General features: G+C 50.7%; 3 protein-coding genes across 12 annotated transcripts in view; 1 reads left to right on the top strand and 2 right to left on the bottom strand.

Moving 5' to 3' along the window:
* Positions 1–3936, top strand: part of LOC120513241 (myosin phosphatase Rho interacting protein) — a 73192-nt gene extending 69256 nt beyond the window's left edge. For all 9 annotated transcript variants that reach the window (XM_039732442.1, XM_039732443.1, XM_039732439.1 and 6 more), the window contains one exon: positions 2814–3936. In XM_039732442.1, coding sequence (XP_039588376.1) covers positions 2814–2885 — 72 coding nt within the window. In that variant the 3' untranslated portion in view covers positions 2886–3936. The remainder of the gene's footprint in view (positions 1–2813) is intronic.
* Positions 3937–7991: 4055 nt separating this feature from the next.
* PLD6 (phospholipase D family member 6) lies at positions 7992–12239 on the bottom strand. The gene is made up of 3 exons (XM_039731854.1): positions 12196–12239; positions 9482–9873; positions 7992–9282 (listed from the first exon to the last, which is right to left on the bottom strand). Exons 1-3 carry the CDS (start codon positions 12237–12239, stop codon positions 9044–9046), a joined length of 675 nt encoding a protein of 224 aa, XP_039587788.1. The 3' UTR covers positions 7992–9043.
* FLCN (folliculin) lies at positions 11456–22797 on the bottom strand. Of its 2 annotated transcripts, none has more exons than XM_039732325.1 (12): positions 22690–22797; positions 21186–21464; positions 19869–20015; positions 19011–19232; positions 18278–18438; positions 17462–17553; positions 16539–16729; positions 15854–15967; positions 15358–15481; positions 14974–15105; positions 13598–13703; positions 11456–12869 (listed from the first exon to the last, which is right to left on the bottom strand). In XM_039732325.1, the coding sequence occupies exons 2-12, from the start codon at positions 21432–21434 to the stop codon at positions 12668–12670; spliced, it is 1740 nt and encodes a 579-aa protein (XP_039588259.1). In that variant the 5' UTR covers positions 21435–21464; positions 22690–22797; the 3' UTR covers positions 11456–12667. The 2 variants fall into 2 exon arrangements, with proteins under 2 accessions (XP_039588259.1, XP_039588258.1); XM_039732324.1 differs by lacking the exon at positions 22690–22797 and adding an exon at positions 22498–22668.
* Between the last annotated feature and the right edge of the window lie 1821 nt (positions 22798–24618).

Here is a 24618-nt window from a genome sequence, read left to right as displayed (position 1 = left end):
TAGGAAAACACCTGTTTTTCTGTTAGCCAGGTGCAGGAATAGTCTGGGGTGCCTTTAAGTGTACTTCCCATAACAGCCCAGAGCATGGAAAATGGTCTCAGCCACTTCAGCTGCAGAGGGAATGTCCTGGACTGCCCTAATTTCCTTTACCCACAGCTGCTGCTTTTTCAGGTTGATCCATGCCTGAGCAAAAGTCTTCCTTGCTCAGTAACCTCCTTCTGCTCTCCATCCCTGAGCCTCCAAGGCTTCCAAGCTCATCCAGCAAAAGGAGGGAGCTGATAGGAAATGAGGCTGATTCTAACGAGCCAGATATCTCCATTGACTGGAGTAACAGTGAATTTCCTGGCCCATGGCAAAGACTGAGGTGGGAGCACCTGCAGAGGCAGGTTAGGAGAGGGGAGCTCCCAGCACGGTGTGTGGAGAGCCTCAGGAAGATATCACAGATATCATCCTGCATTAGTCTCACTTCATCAGGCTCTCCTCATCAGCAGCTGAAATGGTAGTGGGACTGCCCAGGGGCTGAATTTGCTGGAATTGTGCCATCAGGCAGAACAGGCTGATGATTCCTGGTGTCCCTTTCCATCCACCGAGAAATCAGATGTGAGAGCTGGAATGCATGAGCTGCTCCCATTTAAAGAGGCCCAAAGTAAACTTCCTTTAGGAAGTGTGTGCTCAGAGACTCTCATCCCAGGAGACTCTGCTGCCCCTTGGAAAGAGAGCACACAGCATTTGGAAATTCAATCCAATTTAGTGCTTTCATTTCCGTGCTGCCTGGCAAAGCCCTTCTGTGTTTGGGGGCCTGTGGGAGGAAAAACATTTCCAGAAATACAGTAACCATGGGAATCTGCACAGCCTTGGGGCACGTTTATCATGGAGTCCTGCCTTGATAAATACATGGGAAGGAAAATGCAGCCCAAAAGTCCAACCTGCTGCTGTGGTAGAACCAGGGAAGAGAAAGGAGAAGGGGAGGTGGCTGCCTGATCATGGAATCACAGAATGGTTTGGGGTGGAAGGGATGAAAAATCATCCTGTTCCAACCCCCTGCCATGGACAGGGACACCTCCCACTGTCCCAGGTTGTTCCAAGCCCACTCCAGTCTGGCCTTGGGCACTTCCAGGGATCCAGGCGCAGCCACAGCTTCTCTGGACACCCTGTGCCAGAGCCTCACCACCCTCCAGGGAAGAATCTCTTCCCTGTATCCCATCTAACCCTGCCCTGTGGCAATGGGAAGCCATCCCCTCCTGTCCTGTCACTTCAGGCTCTCTCCAGAGTTCCTCTCCCACTCTCCTGGAGCCCCTTTAGGCTCTGGAAGAGGCCCTAAGGTCACTTTGAGCCTTCTCTTCCCCAGGCCAGACAATCCCAGTTCCCTCAGACTTTCCTCCTAGGAGCTGATTTCCATCCCTCCAGTCTGTGCCTCTGAAGGTGCCAAGGCTTGGTCTGTAAAGTAAATAATGTTCCAGCTGCAGCATGAATTCCTTGCAAGTTCCAAGGACTGGGCTGGCAAGCAGAGCTGTGGGACTGGGACAGGCAGTGGGGCACAGAGGGGCAGAGATCTGGGGTTTTTTTTAGGGATAGGAGGTGGCTGTGCCTCCTCATCTACAGGGACAACTCACCATCTAATGCTTTGCTCTCCTCAATCTCTCATGCCACAGGTTTGGGGCTGCAGGAAGGAGGGTGCTGCCATTAGGCTGGTGCATCCCTCAGGCTGGTTTCAATTCAAAGCTGTCCTGCAGGAGTCAGGGAGTTTGTTTCTGGGTTTCTGCCCCTCTCAGCACTGTGCTATTCTGTCCCCATGTGTAGCTGATGGATTTTACAATTCCAAATTCCAGGGGACTGCTGGCCAGCCAAGAGTTGTGCCTTGAAATCCGGATGCTGGATCTGAATTGGGTCAGCCATCAGAGCCTGCCAGACCTGAGCAGCATTAAGAGACCTCTGTCTAACCATGGGCTTGGGAGAGTCCCAGGGTGGGGTGAGAGAAGGGGTGGGATGGTCGCTGGCAGCACACAGCAGTTTCCAGGGTTTCTTGAGCAAATCCTGCACAGAGTGGAGCCAGGACTGTCCCCATGGGTGGCTCAGTGGTGGGGGAGGCAGGAAAGGACCAGCCTGCAGGTCCTGCTCAGCATCCTGGGGCTTCAGCATAGCAGATCCCAGCTGGCCTGCCTGGGGCTCCCCCACAGGAATTTCCCCATCCAGCCGTGCCCTGTGAGCTCCAGGGGTGTCCTGGTTTAGGGCAGATTTGGGAGAGAACCTCCAAAGGGGTTCCTCTAGAAAGCAGATTCAAGCAGCCTCTCCCCCAATCAGTTTGGGAAAATATTTCTGTGCCCTGTGAGCTCCAGGGTTTAGGGCAGATTTGGGAGAGAACCTCCAAAGGGGGTCCTCTAGAAAGCAGATTCAAGCAGCCTCTCCCCCAATCAGTTTGGGAAAATATTTCTGTGCACTTCTTCTTCCCCACATTCACTCTCAAAACCAGTCTTAAAGGTGCAAAACTTATTTCTGGGCTAAACAGACAAATGGGGATACAAGCATCATGAAGTGCCCCCAGGACAGGGCGTCATTCCCAAGTCAGCTAATCCTGCTTGCAGCATGATGTGCCTCTCATCCGCTTCTGGTTCGTCGCCTGGTTCGTTTGCAATCTCACCCTGTCTCGAGGCCCTGCCCGCAGTAACAGCCCTCCATAACCGTGTGTTCTCTCTCAGCATGTCCCACTAATCCTCCTCCAGGAGCCCACTCCTCGCTGCCACGGCTGTGCCTGAGCGCCGCTCCCTCCGCGCGCCGCCCCTGCCCCAACGCTCTCTGTCTTTTGTCTCTGCCAGAGTCTGAAGGAAGGCCTGACTGTGCAAGAACGCCTGAAGCTTTTTGAATCCAGGGACTTGAAGAAAGACTAGTTCTCCCCGCTCCGCTTGACCACGCGCACCTCCCAGCTTGAGGCAGCACAGCACCAGCACCGTTTGTCTCTCGTTCCTCACGATGTCCTCGCTGTCGCTCGTCCTGGCGCCCCGACGGGACCCGGCTCCTTTCCCTGCTTGTGAGATGCTCCAGAGACTCTTAGAGGGAGAGGAAGGGATTGGAGTGGGGTTTCCCCCCCTCTCTTCGGCGCTTTGTAGGAGAATCCTTTCTTTACTGTAAACCATTACACTAAGTGTCAGTATTAAGGCTCAGCAGCCTGTTAATAAGCTATAGCTCTGTCGGGAAGAGCGAGCAGGGCCTGGGTGCTGTCAGCCAGACCGAGCTCTTACTGCTGTCTAGAGACCCCGTGCTCAGAGCACACCAGGAGCCTGATCTAACCATTGATCTCGACTGCATTAATTGCACCTACAAGGGGGGAAAGCCGGGGGAAGCTGTCGGGGAGCGCCAGTCCGTGCCGGCGTCCGCAGCCTGGAGGTACAACACTGACATCTCGCTGGAGAAGGATGCAAGAAGTGATTCTCCTGCCCCATGACTGTGCCGTATCCTGAATGTAGGTGCCACTGAAGCCTGGCAAGCTTCGGTGGCTGCCCAGGTGGTTGTGGATGGGGAGCTGCAGCTACTGAAGTGCACCATCGAGTCGGCCCCGTCGGCGCGTCCTCGCTCCCGTCTCGCTGGTGGTCGGAGTTGGTGTCCAGGGGCCGAGCTGTAAGATCACTTTCTTGCCTCTGTTAGATCAAGGCCAGCACTCTCTTTTTGGTTTTGTTTTGTTTGTTTTTTTTTTTTTGCTGTTACTCCCTTCCTCTCATTGAATCCCGTGTATCCCAGGGTCTGTGCGCATGTGAAACTCCCGTTTCCTAGTCAAAGGAAAGTAGAGTAGAAAGTAGAGCCAATATTGACTGAAAATGCACAGTGCTCAATGCATATAATGCTCCTTTTTTACCAGCTTCTTGAATTCAACTCTTCTTGTCAGCAGGGCAGCTCCTATTTTAATTCTTTAATCTTTTCCTGAAATAAAGATCTCAAAACCAGTATGTGCTTCAGACCTTCTCAGTCCTAATAGCTTTTGTATTTAAAACATACAATTTAGCACCCTGAGGCAGATAAATGCATACAAACCAAGGGATGAGGAGCTGGTAGCACTAGATGGTCACAGCCAGCTGAGCAGAGGCTTCCTAGAAGAAGCCTGTGCTGCTTTGCAGGTGTGGAGCTTCATCCCAGAATAAATCTGAAGATGCCGCCTGGAAAGTCACCAGGGCTGAAGGAGACTGGCACGGCTTCCCAGCTTGGCTGGGTGCTGAGTGACCTCTTCAGGCTGGGATGTGGAAGATATCCTGGCCTTCACCCGGAGCAGAGCTTCTTCTTGTCCTTCAGGCACTCAGCCAAGGTTGAGGCCAGCAGCTCCCGGTGCTTCCCTGCTGGATTTGGGTCTGGTGGTTGGTACAGGCGCAGCTCTCAGAGCCCCACGGGCTGGTGAAGCCACCCTCAGTCCTGCCAGGCTGGACCACAGAGTTGCTGAAGTTACCTTCATCCTCCTGGGAGCACAATCTCTTTTTTCCAGCCACCAGAGCCTCAGGAGGACACGGTGTCACTGGACCCCGGTGGGAGTCAGGCTCTTGTCCAGCTTGTGTGGCCTTGCTGTGGCCAAGTGTCCAGTTTGGCACCTCATGGCAGGACGTGGCAGGAGCCCCTCTTGTCCCCAGGCAGGATGGCAGAGCAGCTGTTCTGCTGGGATGCTCGGGGTGTGCATGGAGGTTCTGGAGGTGGGAGCAGGGTAGGAGAGGTGCTCATCCTGTCGGGTACAAAGCCTTTCCCCATCAGCAGTGCCCTCAGGAGCATGGATGTGCAGTCACTGCATCCCATTCACCACAGCCCTGCCATGGCCTGGGCTCTGGAGACCCTGGGCACCTTTCCTGCTGTGACCCCCCTGGATCAGCTCTCCAGCCACCCCATCCCTGGCTGCTCTGGGTGCATGGTGAGCTCTGATCTCCTGGCAGAGGCTGTGGGAGCCACCATGGATTTGGGCTGGCACGTGGGCCTTGTCATTGTCACTGCTCTTCCCTTGCAGGATGTCACTGGCTCTAGCAGAACCCTCCTCCTCCTCCTCCTCTTCTCCTCTTTAGACTTAGGGTGGGACTTTGTCCTTTTTAGCCAACCAAGCAGAACATGCTGGTCTCCTTCTTGCCATGTGGACCCTGCCCTTTCTGATTCCCCAGCAAATCCTGCTCATGTGCTCTAGCTTGTAGGAGCAGACATTTTCCATGGGGGCATTGGGCTCCTCTGGAGAAATAAATGGAGAATCTGGGTCTGCTGTACAGACAGGGCTGAGCAGTGACCCTGGCATCATCAGGATCAGCCTCTGGGGCAGGGCTTGGGAAGGGGTTTGGGGTGTGTTTAGGGTGGGAGCTGTGGATGGCGGGGGTCACTGAGAGGAAGAGGAGGGAGGAAGGTGCCTCATGCAGCCAAATGTTCTGAGCCCCTGCTGAGGGTTCTGGTGAGCCTGAGCATCTCTCCAAGGCAAGGGGCAGCACTTTACCTGCCTTTACTGTAAAGAAAAAGAACCTGCAGCACCAATAAACAGCCCCAAGCTGAAATATTCCTGCTGTGTAGCCCAGTACCAGAAAATAAAGGGAGGAGTCCTTTACTCATAGCAGTGATCCTCAGTTATCCTCCTGCTTCTTCCTGCTCCAGGCTTCCTCCATCTTTTGGGATTAATCAGTGGCTATTTAAATTAGAAAGTGTGTGGGCAAGCTGCTGCATTCTGCATCACCCCACACTATTGATAGCACCAAAAAGGGAGATTTAGGAGAGCTCAAGTGCAGCAAAGGCACAGGTCTTGGAGCCTTGTTGGCTCCAAGTAATCTTATTTTTCTTGAGTAAAATTTTCCTCCCATTTGCACCATCTCCCCTGAGCCAGACAGAATCCTTCTTTAAATGTCACCTTTTCTTTGCTCATGTATTAAAAAAAGAAGCAAATTGTGTTCATTTGTTTCAAAAATAGAATTGCTTAGAATTGGTGCTGGCTTGCAAACCAGAAAATTCCCTTTTTTTTTGGTACCAGACAACTGGGCTGCAGTAAAAGTGCTCACATTTTGTACCTACTCTTATTTGCTGGCACTTCCAGAGGACCTTTGCATATTTGTCCTGGTTTGGATACTCAGTTTGTATCAGCACACTCGCTGTGGCTTGCCTTTGCTCTGTATTTTTTCCCTTTTTTTTTAGGTAAAAAAAAAGCTTTCTTATTATTCTCTTTTTTAAAAACAAAAGTAATTTAATACCTGTATAGTATTCCAAGCGTGCAGTGTAAATATTTATGCCTCAGCAGTTTGCAGAGGGTTCTCTTTGTGACTGAGTTGTGGGTTTGATTTTTAAGTCTTGTTATAGCACAGAGGCCCCACGTGTGGGCTGGGAGAGGAGGAACGAGTGTAATGTGTCCAACCCACCCATCTGCCCTGATAAACTGCTTTTTTGGGGCTTTGAGGACTGTTATAAAAACCTTTTCAAACCTTTCCTGCTGATCTATGCCTTTAGCTTTGACAGTACCTGTCCAAAGATTGTGTACAGCCTGTTTGACCACTGTAACCTACTTTGCTATAAATTTAGGGTATTTTTTCCAGTCAGAAGACTCAATAACCTTGTGTTTGATAGCAGCATCAATGCTGTGCATGTGCAAACTGTGCCCTGCCAGCCACAGCCCCCCTGCACACACACCCAGCCCACAGCAGCCTGGCCACGAGCTGTACTCACTGTGTAACTGCAGAGTAGAGGAATTGCAAGTGGAATTACAACAAGAAGAGCCAAGGCACTGCTGCAGACACAGGGAAACAACAATATCAGTGTGATGCTGCTGAGGAAACAGGGATTTACCAGAGAAACCTGACGAGTTGGTGCCAGCTGAGCTAACCCAGCTGGCTCTGAGCTCGTGAATAATGGGTGCAATTGGCATTTATTTTCATGCTCTCTTCACCCTGTGTGCAGGACAAGTTTGTTCTCACTGTTTGTTCTCACCTAGAGAAAGCAAAGCATGTAAAGTACTGGAGACTGTGGTAAGTAGGAAGCAGGAATCCTCTGGCTTGGCCTGTGCCCACATTCCTGGAGTTGTGGGTGACTTGAGAGTTTAAAGAATCATTGGGAAGGATGGAGGTTTGTGGGGAGGGAAGGGAGCTCTGTGAGGCTCAGGGTGGTGTCTGATGTGGCAGTCCAGGTGTTAATGGCCAGAATTCCTCCCGTGGCTTCACCGACTGACCCACGGTGGGGACACATCTGGGCCACATCTGGGCAGTGTCTGGGGACAGCCCGGGGACTGAGCACTGAGGGTGAGGGAGGCACTTCCCAGAGCTGTGAGGATGTGACAGAGCTGCCCCCCTCCGCTCCAGCTGTGCCGTGGCCCAGCAGCCTCAGGGCTCTCTCTCATCATTTTTTCCCCTGCAAAGGGAAAGGGTGTGGAAGGCTCCAGTTTCTCCGTGTGTGAGTTCCTGTCTCCTTCCACTGTCTCCTTCCTGTCCCTTCTCCCTTCCTCTCCCAGTTTATTCCAAATATTATTATTTTTTAAGAGCCACCATTCCTGATCAACTGCTCGCTGTAATAGAAACGTCACTTCTTTCTCACTGTATTTATTCCTTACAAACCTTGTGTGGCGTGCTAGGCTCCCCTGGATGTAGCTGATCATTTTTACTTTGTAAATACAATTACCTAACTTTACATTAACTATATGGTAATAAACTATTTTTGCACCACCCTTTGCATGCCATGTGTGAAAGGTTTATTTCTAAAAAGAAAGAGGAACAGGGCAGAGGTCAGAGCATGAAAAGGGAGATGGTTTTTATAGTCACACTTCACACAGGAAATGCAACAGGCAGCATATCAACAGCAATAATGTATTTTAAGTAGTTTAAATCTAGTGCTGCTGAATTGGATTTATTGGAGAATGGTGTTCCTTAGGTGTTTCCATACAGGTAACATCATTTTCTTTTCCCCATGAAAGCTTTCTCAGAACAGAACAAATCTAAAATGTGGGGATGTCCATGGATCATAAATATCTTAATAAGGATTTACAGGAACTGGAATGCAAAAGTCAGATGAGGCTGTTGATGTTTTCTGTGAAAATGGTTTATTTAACAGTGCCAATCACAGCACTACTGGTAACAAAAATGGTAACAGAATATAAAAAACTCTTTTCATTTTGAGAGATATTAAGGCACTTACTATTCAGTATAAAACAATTCTTACATAGACACTATTTTGAGTTTGAAATGCTCATGTTTACATCATCTTTGTTCCACCCTGAGCTGTGGGGACAGAGATGTCACCTCCCTCCCCTCGCTGTCCCCATGGTGCTGCCAGTGAGGGCAGACCATGACACGGTGTCCCAACACCTGAGAGAACCAGGGTTTCCAGAGCCCACCTGAAGTGGGGGACCCAACTCCAGCGTGTCTGCTCTCCAGATAAACCCTGATCCCAAAGAACCATTTCTCCCATTTCCTTCCAGACCTCCCTACACTTCCTTGCTGGAAGAGAAGCTGTCTTTACCATCTGTGCTCACGCTTTTACACCGGAGCTCTGCTAACCTCTAACCAAAAGAAACATGTACACAATCCAAACTTAAAAATTGTTGCTATTTCCCACGAATTTCCTTTTACCAACTTTCAACAATTAATGCCAACACGAAATGTAACCGAGGCACTTAATCTACAGGAACTCTTAACTCTGCTGTAGCCCTCTTATCTCTCCTTTCTCTACCCGTGTAGAGGAGCCCTTGGGCTACAATTCCATTTGGAATTGGCTACAATTCCATTCCATATCCCGAGCTGGAAATGTTCCTTTTACCACTGAAACACATGCCCAGCACTGTATGAACACACCTGCTCTGCACCAGGGCACAGCAACGAGCCTGCTCAAAGGTTAATGCCTGTGGATGCAGCTCTGGCACTGCCACCCGCACGAGCAAACAGCTGTGTCATTCCCTCCAGCACGGGAATGACCCACAGCAAGGGATCTGTGGCATTTTAGGGCAGAGAACGCTCTCTGGAGACATTTACCAAAGTTACACCCAGATGGACAAAACAATGATGTCTATACACAATAATAAAATCTGCGGGTGTTGCCATGCTCCACTAGCCCTGTGAGGCAGCTCAACCATTTACTGCCTTTCGGAAAAAAACCTGTAATTGGCAGGATTGTACTCTTCCCAAATCCTTTCAAACTCCTCCTGGAAAGCCTTCACGTACTCGGCGTCCTCCACCACCAGCACGTTCTCCCGGTTGCTCTGGATGGCCTGGGTGGTCCAGTTGAGGGAGCCCGTGATGAGCATCCTGCGGTCCACGATGGCGAACTTGTGGTGCATGTACCCGCTGTGCTGGTCGTGGCGCACCTGGATCCCTGCGGGGAGACAGACACGGGGGCTGTGAGCCCGGGGCTCGGAGCGCTCGGGGCTCGGTGCCCGCGGAGCTCGGGGCTCGGTGCCCGCGGAGCTCGGGGCTCGGTGCCCTCGGAGCTCGGTGCCCGCGGAGCTCGGTGCCCTCGGAGCTCGGTGCCCTCAGGGCTCGGTGCCCGCGGAGCTCGGGGCCCCGGCGCTCACCCGCGTGGCGCAGGCGGCCGATCTGGGAGCCGTGCAGCCCCATGTACTGCGCGTCCGTCACCAGGCGGACGCGGACCCCGCGGCGGTGCAGGAGCTGCACGGCTCGGGCGAGCTGCGGGCAGGAGAAGGAGAACAGGCAGAGGTCGAGCGAGCGGCGGGCGGAGAGGAGGCGGCGCACCAGGCGGCTCAGGGCGGTGTCGCCGCTCGGCAGCGGGCACGGGCAGGGCCGGGCGGGCGCTCCCGGCTCGGCCGCCTCGGCCAGCAGCGCCTCGATGCAGCAGGGCCGCGAGGGGAAGAACAGCACCTCCCGCACGGGCCGGGCCCGCCGCCAGGCCGCCACGGCCAGCGCAAGGGCGGGAGCGGCCCGCGGGGAGGAGCGGCCACGCACGAGGCTGGGCCGGGCTCCGAAATGCCGCTACCGAGCCTGCCCCAGGCTCCGAGCCCTTCTCCGAACACCGACCCCTCCCCGGGTACCGAAACCCTGACAGCGAGCCCTTCACCACGCACCGAGCGGGTGCTGCGAATACGCAACGCAGCCTTTAATCAGAGAATGGTTTGGGTGGGAAGGGATCTCAGGGATCATCCACTTCCAACCCCGTGCCACGGGCAGGGACACCGTCTGCTATTTCTCCCCAATATCCCATCCAACCCCGCCGTGTGGCAGTGGGAAGCCATTCCCCCTTGTCCTGTCCCTCCAGGCCCTCATGCAAAGTCCCTCTCCAGCCCTCCTGGAGCCCCTTTAGGCTTGGAAGGGGCTCTGCGGCCTCTCTGGGCCCTCTCCAGGTGAACACCCCCAGCTGTCCCAGCCTGGCTCCAAAGCAGAGGGGCTTTAACCCTTGGAGCAGCTTTGTGGCTCCTCTGGACTCGCTCCAGCAGCGCCAAACCCTTGTGAGCTGTGGTTCCCAGAGCTGGGGGCAGCTCTGCAGGTGGAGTCTCATGAGGGCGGAATAGAGGGGGCCCAGCAGCTGCTGGACCCTGCCTGGCCGAGGGGACAGGGCTGGCAGAGCTGGTTCCACGCGGCTTTGTCTGTAAGTGCAGCAGTGACCCAGCACTGGCTCCAGCACACCGCAGCTGCAGCACTCCCAGCTACACACTGCCCAGCCAGGCAGAAATCACACTGGAATAAAGAATTATCCTGCCTCTCACACCGCAGCTGCAGCACTCGCCGCTCCCACCTCGCTGCCAGCTACACGCTGCCCAGCCAGGCAGAAATCACACTGGAATAAAGAATTATCCTGCCTCAGTCAGTCTGTCTCTGTGGCGCATCGTTTGGAGGGAAGGAGGGTGGTGAAAGATGTCTGCAGACATGATGTTTTTGTTAATTAAGTTGTGCACATCCCGGCTCTCGCTGACGGCAAAGGGAGTCACCTGTGAGCTGCAGGAACCTGCCCAGGCAGTCACTTGGTAATCCCACCCACAGATGTGTTCTGGCAGGCAGGCACAGCTGGGTGTAGGTTCACTGACTTGGCAGCTCTCCCCCTTCTGTCCTGTGGGCATTTCTGTAAGTTTTAGTGGTTTCCTTGCCCTGGCTCTAAACGGAGTCTGCTCGTCCATGACAGCCTGGTTTCAGGTCAGGATGGAGAGGGATCAAGTCGTGCACGACTCACCAGGAGCAAGGGAGAAGCAGCAGCCTGTGACCAACCCTTTCGCTGTTTTGGAAGGAACCACTAGGTTAGGTTTTGATGCTGGATGTCTTGGGAGAGCTGTTTTTTAAAAGACAAAACCAGTTCAGCAATCAAGAAGCTCTCAATGCCAAATGATGTCTCACCTGCTCTGTTACACAGCTCTGGACTGGACCAGAATAGTTTTAAAATACAGATTACTAGGTCAGTCTACAAGAAACTAATACAAAGATAAAAGACCCGTTTTAAATTCTCTACATTAGATCTAGGCTAAGGATGCAGGAATTTTGTGGATCAGCTGCTGCTTTCCCCCACCACAACACACACACTGAAAATAAACACAAAACCAGGCTTTGTTCATTTTACAAAAATAGCTCTTATGAGATTTAATGCCTGTCTCCATTTTACAGATGTTCCAGACAAAAATCAACCTCCGTATTTTATATATAAGAACAGAACTTGTGACAAGCTGGAACATCCTCTCTGAGCTTGAGTGAGTGTAGAAGGTCACCTGGGTAAAACCTGCCTTTAGCTTGTTCAAAATATCTGTGGTAACGTCAAGTGTTCCCAATAATGATCCAGAAAAACAAAAAGACATAAATCCCAGACTTCACAACAGAAACAGAGATTCCTTACAGAACAGCTCAGGAATATCTGGCTAGGTAATTAAAAAATGCACCAATGTTTTCAGGAACTATTAAGCAAAAATGGCTACTATAGAGTTATATAAAGGGAGCACCTACAGGTTGAATCTCTTCTGCTTTATTAGGAAGCTAAAAAAGACAGAAGAGAACCTTATCCTGGCGAGGTTATCTTCATTACCTGCAAGTTCTGCAACCACAGGCAAAACAAGGCGAGTATTTTCCCCTCTGAGAGGCAAGCAGGCTGCATTTTGAGACTTCTTATTTTACAATTCGCCCTCCCAGACAAGATTTCCAAAGCAAATGCTAAAACCGTCTCAAGTTAAGATTATAAATAAATAAAGAGGAGTGACAGGACTCCCATGGGATATCCTGACTTATGCTACAGCAGAAAATAGTCTCTTAAATCTGAGCACGAAGTGGTTTGAAATAATTTACATGTGATCCATACCCTGTGACGTGCCTCTTATTTTTGGTTCTTGTTCTCTCAGGCATTGAGGAGATTTATGTGGGATTTCAGTGAGATTAACCACATGCACTCCCAGGAGTTCTGGACGTTGTCACAGGCCAGCCAAGGAACCTAAAGGTGAGGCCTGCTGCCACACCACGATGCTTTAATGAGGACAGAATGGGATTTTAATTAATTTAGCTGATTCTTTGAGCGTTGCTGTGTTTTAGTCTTGAGTGTGCACGTCTAGATTGAGAGCTGAGTTCCTGGGCAGACAGCAGCACTGTGGATTAGCACTTATTAGTCCAGTCTCACAGCAAGTAGAAAAGACTCAAGTCACTCTTCAAGTTGGTTTGAGGACCAGGAGAATAGTGATGAAGCCTCACTATCCACCTAAAGCACAAGCTGCAGGCTCAGCAGAGGTAACCAGGGGTCCCTGCCCCTCTCTGAAGGCAGCAGGGGAGGTGGGCACCCTTTAATTCCGGCACTCCGAGGACGTCGGGCTGCGAACCGTTGACATCAGGTGGGACTTGTAGGTCTTGCTCAGGCCGGTCATCCAGAACTTGAGAAGTTTGACATTGTCCTCTTCTGCAGCTCCCAGAATGCTCAGCAGTTTTTGGGTATCCTCCTTGGGTCTGCTGTCCACTTTAGTGAACTTAAAGAGGACTTTCACTTTACTGCAGGAACAAGAGATTTCTGTCATTATCAAATGGACTCACACGCCTTCAAACAGGGAACAAGGAGGAACTGGAGCTTCTCTTGGCACCTACTGCAACTAAATGTTAATAAAAGCTTCAACCAGTGTTTTATTGAAACTATTCTCATGCTTTGATGATGAAGAAGGGTGATTAGTTAGGCAGATGACTCATTTTCACTAATAACATTTCTAGTTTGGTTTTTCCATTCTAGCGGAAAGTAGAACAATTAATTGTGACAACTGGGAGGCACATGCAGTGCCCATCTGCCTTCAGGTAAATTCACAAAGTCATCATGTTCCATTAAATATTCACATGACTGACTGGTCTTCCTTTACAGCTACCTGCACCTCTGAAATGCAGTGCCTGAAGGCAGAGCCCAGGCATGTGTTTGGGAGTCGCCTGTGCAGGGGTGACACTGACAGGCACAGAGGGATCTGCCTGTTTAATCCTCCTAACCTAGGGCAGGCAGGCAGGTGTTGTCATGCAGGTAACCTGCAGATGTGTGAACTGAGGCATAAAGGTTAAGAACTGCTGAAAGCCAGAAAGAGAGTTAGGACTAGAGTAGGAAATTCTTAACTCCTGACTTAATTTGTTCCTGTAAATCCAACTGAACTGCAGCAGAAGTCACCTGACTGAAGTGTGTCCTGCACTCCTGTTCCAGGAGCAGTGCCAAGCTGCTTCTCTGAAAGCAAGGGAGCTGTACTCACTTCATCCACTCCTCCTTCAGGCAAACAAGGCACTGATCCACAACGTCCACTGAGAGGTTCTGGTTGGTCAGGGCAGCTTCGATCTTGTTCAAGATTGTTGGGCCAACTGCAGGAGCAGAAAAAGGGGGAGAGGGTGAGGAACAGGACACACAAGCTAAAGGTTACTGCTTGCACCTTTACTACTAATAATTGTTAACTATATCCCCCAGGGGCCTGCTGGGATTTCATTTCCATGGAAGAGGAGCTAAAGATCATCCCATTAGAAAAGCATCTGATCCAAGAAACAACATGGAATTTAGTGAAGGACCCTGGGACATCCAGGGTCCATCCCCCAAACAGGTTCAGGGGCCTTTGTTTTTTATTCAGACACACTTTTGGACTTTTAGCTTTTGTTGTGCCCTTATCAAAAGATCATTAAAAACACAAGGTTATGAAAAAACCTTCATGCTTCTTTGTACAACATACAAGCATACATATAAAAATATAAACCCCCAACATATACTTGATTTAATGTTCCTCTTGTTAAGGGCAGTTCCAGGATACTAAGTGAAAAAACAAACCAGCAAGGCATTTCTGGACCACTTTTTGGAAGTCCCTAGGAGACTTTTTTCCCAGCAGTCCATGGCCTAGTAAGCTTGATACTGTGGTGGAGAAAAGACCTTGCAGTGACTATTTTTGTGCAGAAGTTTCTGGACATGCCACTGACTGGATGGAAAATAAACTGGTGTATTTATACATGTGGGACCAACAACAGGAAGAGCACTGTGCAGAGAGCAAGTCTCTGCTTTGCATCTCTGTCTTCAGGGACAAAGAGGAAGGATGAGCCATCTGCTGTGTCTTTTGAGACAGTCAGTGAGGCAAATTCATCTAAATTAAGACTTCCCAGGAAAGACAAGACTGACTCAAATCACCTCTAGGTGCAAGTGTTCAACTGCTGGAAGGAAGTAGGTAAAAGTAAATAGAAAAGTCTGGGTATTTCTCTGTCAGTCATATTTGACTACCAAGTGGAACATGGAAAATCTGTGATGTCATGGTCCTTACAAGTTAGCCTTACTCAAAATAAACACACAAGTATCTCAGGATTGAAAGTGTTCACTGTGGGTTACAGAATTTCCCTACAATTTTTCTTATGCCTATGTTACAGAATCCATTTCTCATTTATGAAAATTAATAGGCAAAATGCTGATCTGGTAGAACAAATCTGTTATAATTGAACAATCTGTGGTGAACCTCACCTCAAGCAGCTAAACCCCAGCTGAATATTGACCTGGCTTCTACTCAAACCTCTTTAAGGGCCAGTACACAAAAACCAGTTAAAGATCAAGATGCTCTTTTGATCTCAGTGACAGAGGCTCTTTTGCTTCCAAAGCACCCACCTCGATCTGCTGCAACGGGGCTCCCACTGGTGACAAGGAACTCGTACTTGTTGAGGGACTGCTCATCCTCAAACAGGGTTGGGTAGAGGCTGGAGCGGGTGGCAGCACGGACTTCCACCAGGACTGCAAACTCTGCAGCAACAAAACCCAAAAGAGCATGAGCTGTGCTAGGCCAGATTCTGAAACACAGCTGCAGACCCTGCTTTGCCTAGAGGAGGTGTCACATCTTTCACTCACTGACCAGGCAAAGACACGGGGAAAACAAAGTGAAGTGCTTCGGGCTTTATTTCATGCAGCCAATACTTATTAAAAAAAATTTAAAAATCTAGCATGCTTCAACACGATATGACAGGAAGGGGAGAGGGTTCTGCAGCAGGTTCTTACCAGAGGAGAGGATGTGTGGGGGGATTTGGACGTGTGGGCTCAGGCCCAGGAAGTTGCAGCGATAGGCCTCCTCGTACTGGTCGCTGTAGGGGATGATCCGCACGCACCCGATGGGCAGCATGGTCTGCAGGCCAAGAGAAACTCTGCAATTACACAACTAACTACACTTCTATCCCTGAATTCCAGGGCTAAACCTGGAGCTTAGCTTCCAGGCTAAACCTGGAGCACTGCTTAGGCAGATGCTGCTGATTTGGGGGATCAAAATAACCCACTCAGCTTGGGAGCCCCTGCAGTCACTGAGGACAAGCAGTACAGCCAGAGGTTGGGGGGATTTTGTTTTGTGCATGTTTTTTTGGTTGCTGTTTTTTCAAAACCACGTAATTTAGAACACACTCTTCACAAGATTAGATGTCAGGGCAGATCATTATAAAAGCTGGAGTAGTAGAGAAATACATGTAAAAATATGCAGCCAAGAAACAAAGGAAAAGGTTTCTACCCGTAGGACATCAAAGGCAGACTGGACAAGGTCCATATCCTGAGCTTTCCAGATGACCTGGTTCCCCATCAGAACATGCCAAGCCAGCATTCGGAATGCTGATGCCCCAAGAACCTGGAAAAAAAAAATCCAAACCATTCTGCATTGGTTATAAAAATGAGTGAAATGTCTAGTCTGTAAAAAACATGAGTGACAGGTAGGAAAAAGCTAGACCAGAACAGCAGGAATAGACATGGAAATTTAGCACATGAACCTTGGGCACATGAATCTTCCCCCTCAGCAAGGTCATTGGGAGCACAGGAGAAAAGCAAGATCCATACAGAATAATTTATTCTATTTGTAAATTATTTTTCCCTCTGAAACACTCTTTTTAACAGCAAGTATTACTTGGCTTTGAAGATGCTGCACAACCCCTGTATTAAATTACTGTCACTGCTCTTGGGAAGAAGAGAAGTGCAGAATTTGAGAGAAATCATCTGACCCCACCCCACATGACTGGTGATCAGCAGAGGCCCACGTGAGGAAGGGAGCGTGCCCAGAGATGCAGTTCACATCATGTTCCTCACTGTGCTGAACACAGCACCAGGGAATGTGCAGACTGCAGGAAATAAATGTATCTTTAAAAAAAAAAAAACCAACACATTATCAAGAGAAAAGAGCTTGTGAACTCTGCAGCCTTTGTTACCTGTCTCATGTGCCTGAGAGAGCGGAAGACAGACAACCTTCTGTGAGCCACGTTCCAGCTGTTGCAGTCTGGCATCAGAGAGGTTTCAGGGGAGCTTTTGGACAGCTCCTGCCCTTCCACAACATCTGGCTGAGAAGAAGGCTTCTCTTCTTCCTCAGAACCGTCCCAGCCTTCTGACTCTTCTTTCAGATCTAGAAAAAAAAAAAAAAAAGAAAAAGAAAGGGAGATTGGTCATAAAAATTGCTGCTCTCTAGGAATGGAAAGTGGAAAGTGCTCACATGCTGAAGCCATGTGATTTTGGGTGTATGTGGGAAGAGAAAGCTCAGAACACAGTAACTGAAAGTACTGGCAGCAGCACAGACACACTTAAGTGTTAATTCAGATAAAAAATAACTACTAAAGGGTCAAGAAGGAATTTTCATCTTCTACAGAACAGAGTCATATTTTTTGATCAGCTATGTTCTCTATTTTTGTTTTAAAGGTTATGGACAAAACTTTGTAGATTCTAGTCTACATGGTTAATAAAATAATTCAACACAGGAAAAAAAAACCCAACTATGATCCTTTACTTTTAGAAAGTTTGTAGAAAAAGAAGCAAGAAATCCATATGTTGTGACTGCAAATCCTTTTGTACAGATTGACTGTGAGGGACAGCCCAGGCACAGAGAACAACAATCTTGATGATGCAATTCTGCTACTCAAGTGACAAACACCACGTGCAGAGAGCCTTTGAGGTGCCTGGGTTTCTCATTCCTGTCAGAGCCATCTCCAGATGGGAGAGTGCATCAGCTGCTGCAGAGACTACCAGGAAGGTGAAGCTGATGAGCAATGGCTGTGCTTGAGATGCTGATCAAAGGGCTCAGTGTTTCATCATCTAAAGCATTCTCAGAGGGTTTTTGAAGCTCTGGAAACCTCTGTCTCACCTGCAAGTTTTTCCATCTGAACGAGGGTGTCTTCTGTGGGTGCTCCTTCCAGAAGCTTCTCTGTAAGCCGGCTACCACAAGCCTTCAGCAGCCTGGAGAGATTGAGAGGAAGAGAAGCAGAGTCATGCAGCTTGCCAGGTGCAAAAATCCAGTAAGAAACTTGATGTCATGATGTCAAACAAAACATCCAAGCACTAACCACCCTGTGCTACCTTCCAGAACATCCCTGTGCTTTCCTCAATGTGGGACTATCAGTCCATTTCACAATCCCTGCCACATAAAATCACCCAGATCTCAGCATTCTGCAATTTCTTTGTGCAGCATGCTTATCCCCATCCAAATCACATGCCAGTGTTGCAACCCTCCCTGTGGCATCTTTCCAGGAAGTTTAATGAGCCAGTCAGGCACTGGAGCAACTGGACTCTCTCAGAGCCCAAGAGCAGCATGTCCCACCCTGCTGATCCCAGCACAGGGGCACTGCCAGGTGAACCACCATGGTCTGTCATGTGTGAATTCCAGGTGCAACACACTGGGGGCAGGAGCATCTTTTATTCCTTTCTTCCACACTGCAAAACCTTTCCATCTGTATAGCCATGGCTTCTATTAGCTACCACGTTAGTTTTACTTCACAGCAAAAAGACTTTTTTGCCCTAAAGACATCAGTGTTGGCTCCTTCCAATTCAGACACTACTCAGCAGAGTCTTAAAAAAAAACAAACCAAACCCAACCACTGAAATCCCATTCCCACTGTTTGAGGACATGGCAGCATCCTGCTGAGGAAGGAGCTGCCCGAGCTGGGCACAGCAGTGGCATTACCAGGCAAAGGAGGTGTGCAGGCAGGCCCAGAGGTTCTCGTCGTTGGTCAGGGAGGTCAGGGAGCGCGCGGCGTTGCCGTTGCGCTGGTGCAGGAACGGGGTGAAGGCCGTGTTCATGCGCTGGGCACGCTGGGGACACCCAAACTGCTCTGCTTCAAACACCTGCACACACAGCAAGGGCAGCTCACACACCAAAAGGGGTTCAGTGCTTGCAAAAGTCAGGGAAAATAACCCCCCCCAAAAATACCAAGTGAAAAGGGTGTGTCAGACACACTCATCCAGCCATGGGAAAACAGAGAGAAGGGACATCTTATTCTTAGATGGATTAAAACTATCATTAACACTTGTGCTCCAAAATCATTGTCCTTCCCAGATTTACTTCATTACATTTGTAACAAAGCTGCTGTCTACAAGGCCTGTGAAAAGCACTGAGTGTTTCAAATTCCTGTTCCTTCCCTCCTACATCCCTAGACACAGAATCCTAGAACAGTTTGGGTTGGGAAGATCAACTTGTTCCGACCCCCCTGCCACCTTCCATGAGACCAGGATGCTCCAAGCCCTGTCCAGCCTGGCTGTGAACACTTCTAGGGATGGGGATACACATCCCTGGAGCCTTGTGTCAATCTTCATGACCACCCTGCCACGAGCTGGATCAGCTTTTTGACTCAGCTGTCAGTCAGGCATCATGATGCTGCACTGACCCTGAGTCACAGGGACTCTGTGCACTGACCCACCTTCAGTGCTTTGCCCTGGAGCTCATCGATGATGCCTCTGATTTTTCCCAACAAGAAAGGCCAGGAGTTGATGAGGTAAATCCGGTCCATCATGATGGTGATGATGCTGTACCAGCGCTGGAAACCTCGGGCCAGGCTGTCTTTGATAAAGAAGGTGTGGCTGAACACAAAACCATGCTGCTCATCTCCAAAAAAAATAGGGCCTTCACGCCCTGGGCAGACCTGAAGGGAAGGGACACGCACCAAAATTATTAAACACATCACAGAGTAACCAACTAAACAGCTCCCTGCACTTTAACACCCACTTGGTGAATAAATGAAGCCTTTTTACAATACTATCCCAAAAGTGTGGTCAAACAGCCCTCCAGAGATATTCTACAAACACTCCAATTTAACTGTATTTTAAGAATTCAGCTCCATTCAACTATAATATTAAGAATCCAGAAGGAATTTTGCTGATCCTGACACACAAATGTTCACTAATCTGTGAGGTTTTTCCTTCATGTCATTAGAGGATGAATATTAATGGTTTACAAAGGGCACCCAACACCACATTCAGAGGTTTTTTACAAAAAACAGGTTATCTTACAATGACAAATAACAAGCACAAGGAATAAAACCAAGAAGGGCATATTTTTAGCCTCACAAAGTGAGAGGAAGGAACCCCTGAGGTCACCAAAGATCAAGCTAAAAAATACCACCAGTCTTGGAATAAACAGACTTCAGTGCCTATCTTTCCACCTGGTTCCCTGCACGTTTCAGTCTGCACAGAGCAGCCAGGACCAGCAAAGGAATATCTGGGATTTGAAGTGAAACAGGAGGCATAAACAGCATCTCCCTGTCCTCCAAGGCAGGTACCTCACAGCTGAGGCTGCGGACGCAGGCCTGGCGCACGATGCTGAACAGCTGGGGGTGGTTTGGGTGCTGGTGGCTGACGTACTTGATGGAGGTTTCCTTGTCGTGGCTGACGTAGCCTGGGTGTCCTCCTGCAAGAGAGCGGCAGCCCTGAAGGCAGAAAAGCAAATCCAGCCATAAATGAGAGTGCAGGTGTCTCAGGTTTCCAAAGAGCTCTGACCGCTCCCTCCAAAACACTATAAAATGTTATTTACACACACAAAGACTCAGAAGACAAGGAAGGTGAGTCAGGGTCAGGATTTGAACTCTGCTCCTCACACAAAACTCTGATACACTTCCTCTGCTCTTATGGTCATTTTCCACTATCTATTTCTACTGGGAACTTGGTGCTGGTAAAGTTCAGTTACAGCAGCTGTGAAACCAACTGGCCAAACAAAACTGGCCACAACTGAAGGGAAAGTAAATAATAAATATGTCAGAGGAAGTACTGAGAGAACACAAGTATGAGAATCATAAAATGGTTTGGGTTGGAAGGGACCTTAAAGATCACCTAATTCCACCCCTTCCACGGGCAGAGACACCTTCCACTATCCCAGGCTCCAAGCCCCATCCCACCTGGCCTTGGACACTTCCAGGGATGGGGCAGCCACAGCTTCTCTGGGCAGCTTGTGCCAGGGCCTCACAACCCTGAGAGGGAATAATTTTTTTAGTATATCTAACTTAAATTTCCCCTCTTTCAGTTTTAACACACAACTTCTTGTCCTATCAGTGCAGTTCCTGATGAAGAGTCCCACTCTGGATTCCCTGCAGGCCCCTTCAGACACTGGAAGGTTGCTGGAAGGTCTCCACACAAACTTCTGTTCTCCAGGCTGAACAGCCCTGAACAATTGAGAATATACATTTTACCTATTGTTTTAATTGTTTTTGCAATTTTTTTTGTCTCCTAACCAATACTGCTCTTAAAATTACTATTAATGATCCGACCTAATCTAACAAAGCAAATGCTCTTTGAGAAAGAGGAAAGCATTTCTCAGCCACAAGAGAATTACAGATCACAGAGCTTAAAGAGACCCCAAGGTCGTGTCAAGGTGTATGTATTCAACAAGAGCTCCTGCATCCTCTTGTCATGGATCAGTAGGATTAGAGTTAGGGCTTGCTGGAAGTTCATGAGGACTTGGAGACCTTCTGGCACTGACACATACAAAACCAGTGCTGCTCACATCTTTATTCCCCTCTAAACAATTCAATTTACAGCAGAGACTCCCAGAGCCCTTTAGCCAAGCCAAGGACTGATGCCCACACACAGATTTTCCCACTTGCCTCACACATGTCTGACTTCTTTGGCCCTGGGCTGCTGGAGTCGGCGCTGGCGCCTTCAGCCGGGCTGTGCGAGCGGATCCGGCTGCTCATCTGAATCCCACCTTCCTCCTCCTCCCCCTGCTCGTTCTGCCCGGCGATGTCCCCGCTGCCGGCGCCCTGCGGGAGCGGCGAGTGCAGCACCTCGGTGCAGAACAGCGTGCGAGGGCCATGGAGCTCACAGAAATGGCACAGGGCAACGATGGCGTTCATAGTGAGGGCTGGGCTCAGCCGCCAGGCCTCCTGCAGCAGGGACAGAGCACAGTCAGCACAGGGACACTGTGGGGTCTCTCAGGCCTCCTGCTGCCAGTGCTGCTCTGTGTCCCACTGGAGCAGCTGGCCTGAAGCTCAGCCTGAGCCTGAGACCATCGAGCCAACCTGTGACCGATCCCCACCTTGTCACCCAGAGCACAGCACTGGGTGCCATGTCCAGCCTTTCCTTAAACACCTCCAGTGATGGTGACTCCAACACCTCCCCGGCCATTCCACTGATCCAGGACCAACCTTCTGTTTGCTGATGAGCAACCCAATCTGCCATGCCCAGCTGCTGGACACTGATCCAGGGCACCTCAGGCCCAAGGGGGTGAGTGGGGCTGGAGCAACCCCTCATGCCCAGATACCTCCAGTATCACATGGACAGATTCAGAATGAAATCTCAGAATGGTTTGGGATGGAAGTGACCTTGAAAATCACCCAGTACACCCCCCTGCCATGGCAGGGACACCTTCCAGGCTGCTCCCAGCCCTGTCCAGCCTGGCCTTGGGCACTGCCAGGGATCCAGGGGCAGCCCCAGCTGCTCTGGGCACCTGTGCCAGGGCTGCCCACCCTCACAGGCCAAATTGCTTCCCAATATCCTATCTAACCCTGCTGTCAGTCTGAAGCTGTTCCCCCCTCTCCTGTCACTCCAGACCCCTGTAAATAGTCTTGTCCCATCCTTCCTGTAAGTTCTATTTAGATACTGGAAGGCCACAACTAGGTCACCCCGAAGCCCTCTCCTTTCTAGGCTGAACAATCCCAATTCTTCCAGCCTTCCCTCAAAGGACGGGTGCTCTTCCCTCTGATCAGCCTGGTGGCCTCCTGTGGATCAAGGCTGACCCCCGTGCCCCGAGCCTCAGGCCGGAACGGGCCGGCCCTGCTGAGCGCCCGAACGCCTCAGGCCGTGCCGGAGGCGGGCCGGCCCGTCCCGCCGGGTGCAGTGCCCAGTGCCCGGTCCCCGGTCCCCGTGCCCCGTGCCCCGGCCCGGCCCCGGTTCCCCCCGCGCGGAGCCCCCGCTCACCGCGGCTCCCCCGGCCCGTCCCGAGTCCGCGGGCGCCTGACACCGACTGACCCACCGCCCGTACCACCCCCACCGCCTGCTGGGGGGGGACAGGGACACACAGCTCCCCGCCCGCGCGCCCGCCGCCGCCGCGGAGAAGGGAGGAGATGGAGAACAAGATGGAAGACAGAGAGATGGGAAGCCCGTTCGTACCGCGGGACTGAGCTGGCCGCCCCGCCGCTCTCCCGGGGAGCCGCCACCCCCCGGCTGCCGCAGTGGCTCGGCCCAGGGCCGCCCTGTCCACAGGGGCCGGGCGGAGCCATTACCTCAAGGAGGGGGGGATATGAGGAGGTCTGGAAGGCACATCCTCCCCTCCCGCACTACACCTGCCCAGCTATCACAGCGCAGAGTGGAGCACAGGTTTTCAATCACCGGGGACACGAGAAGGGACAAACGGCAGCCAGCGACCCGCGGGTGCCACACCGGCAGCGGGCCGCGCTCCCCCCGCGGGGTGGTACGGGCCGCGCTCCGGGTCACGTGACCTGCGGGCGCTATGAGGGGACCCGGGGCGGCCGCGGGCGGAGCCCACGGAGGAGCCGGGACGGGGACAGGGACACAAGGATCGGGACCGGGACAGGGGTCGGGACAGGGACACAGGGATCGGGATCGGGACACAGGGATCGGGATCGGGACAGGATTGGAGCCTGCCGCGTTAATGAGCCTCGCCATCAGCTGCCGCACAGCCCCTTCCCGGGACTGTCCCTGGCCTCAGGGCGGTGCCGTGTTCTCCGCAGGCTCGGCGCGACTTCTCCATTGGAGACTCAGCACCCACCGCATGTGTTAATTCCTTAAAAGTGCTTAAAATGCAGGATTATGGCGGATGAAGGTTTCGAAATGTTGTCGTTTCCCGATTTATAAAGCGGCTCTGTGGAAGTGTTTGTACAGTACAGCCCGGGAAGGGCCGGGGAGAGAACGCCCAAATTAAACCGGCTCAGGCTCTTCATTTCCATTAAACTACTCCTGTTTCTCTTCAGGGTATCACGTTTGAGTATTAAAGGATTACTTACCTCTAAGAGTGTATGATGGAAAGCTAAACCAAATTCCACGTGAACTATTAGGCTTCAAAATAATAAAGTACCAGTTCCTACCTGCCCCTCGGAGTTGCCCCTTAAAAGAGCTTTAAATACCTGAATCTGAACAAAAGTAGTAAGTTTTCAAGTAGATAACAGCATAGATTATTCAACTGAGTAAAATTCGTACTTTAATCCCAAGAAAGAGCCGCTATTGCTGATAACACCACAAGACACACCTCTGGATGCAAGCACAGCCACACGTGAACAATAATTATGTCTGATTAAAACAATAGCCAGATGGTCAGCAAGATGGATTATTACAGAAACGCCAAGCTCAGACACAATCCCAGAATGGTTTGGGTTGGAAGGACCTTCTGGACCATCCCACTGCAAGCCCCTGCTGTGGGCAGGGACATCTTCACTAGACCAGGGTGCTCGGAGTAAAAGCGTTCCATCCAAAATCCCAAAGCCCATCTCAAGGACCTGCAGCAGTGCTTCTCAAAAAAAGGGCACTAAACAAAGATTATTTCTACTTGGAATTTCTCAGCAGAGCTCTGAGAAGCCTCCAGCAGGGCTTGAACACCTCTGGAGCAGAGGGCACTGCCACGCACAGCAGGCAAGCAGCAGCCTCTGCAGTCAGCCAAAATCAGCTCCTGAAAAGCAACCAGAACAAGACATCCCCCCAAAAAAAACTAAGGAAACCCCAAATAGAAAAGACCTACAGTCTCATTTAAGACAAACTAAGAACGACTGGTTTGTTATCTTTATTTTCCAATGGTACATTTAAACAGCTTCTCAGGACTGAGCTCCAGGGCCAGCGTGGCCACACGGAGAACATTTCCTGGGTTGTACAGATGGCCTGTGACAACACAAACACGGGGCTGGGGCTGTGCTGTGGGACACAGGGGAGCTCAGCAGGAGGAGGCAGCTGCAGTCACACCATGGCTCAGCAGAGGTCACACACTGGGGCTCCTCGGTGGCACAAAACCAGCAGTGGGGCTGGGCACAAACAGCTCCCAACCCTTCCTTCTTAGAAACATTTCAGACTCTCACCCTGACTGGCCTAGAG

The sequence above is a fragment of the Passer montanus genome, unplaced genomic scaffold, assembly GCF_014805655.1.
Source record: "Passer montanus isolate IOZ18808 unplaced genomic scaffold, ASM1480565v1 scaffold8, whole genome shotgun sequence".
Classification (NCBI taxonomy): Eukaryota; Metazoa; Chordata; class Aves; order Passeriformes; family Passeridae; genus Passer; species Passer montanus.
This window is presented reverse-complemented; position numbering and strand designations above follow the sequence as displayed.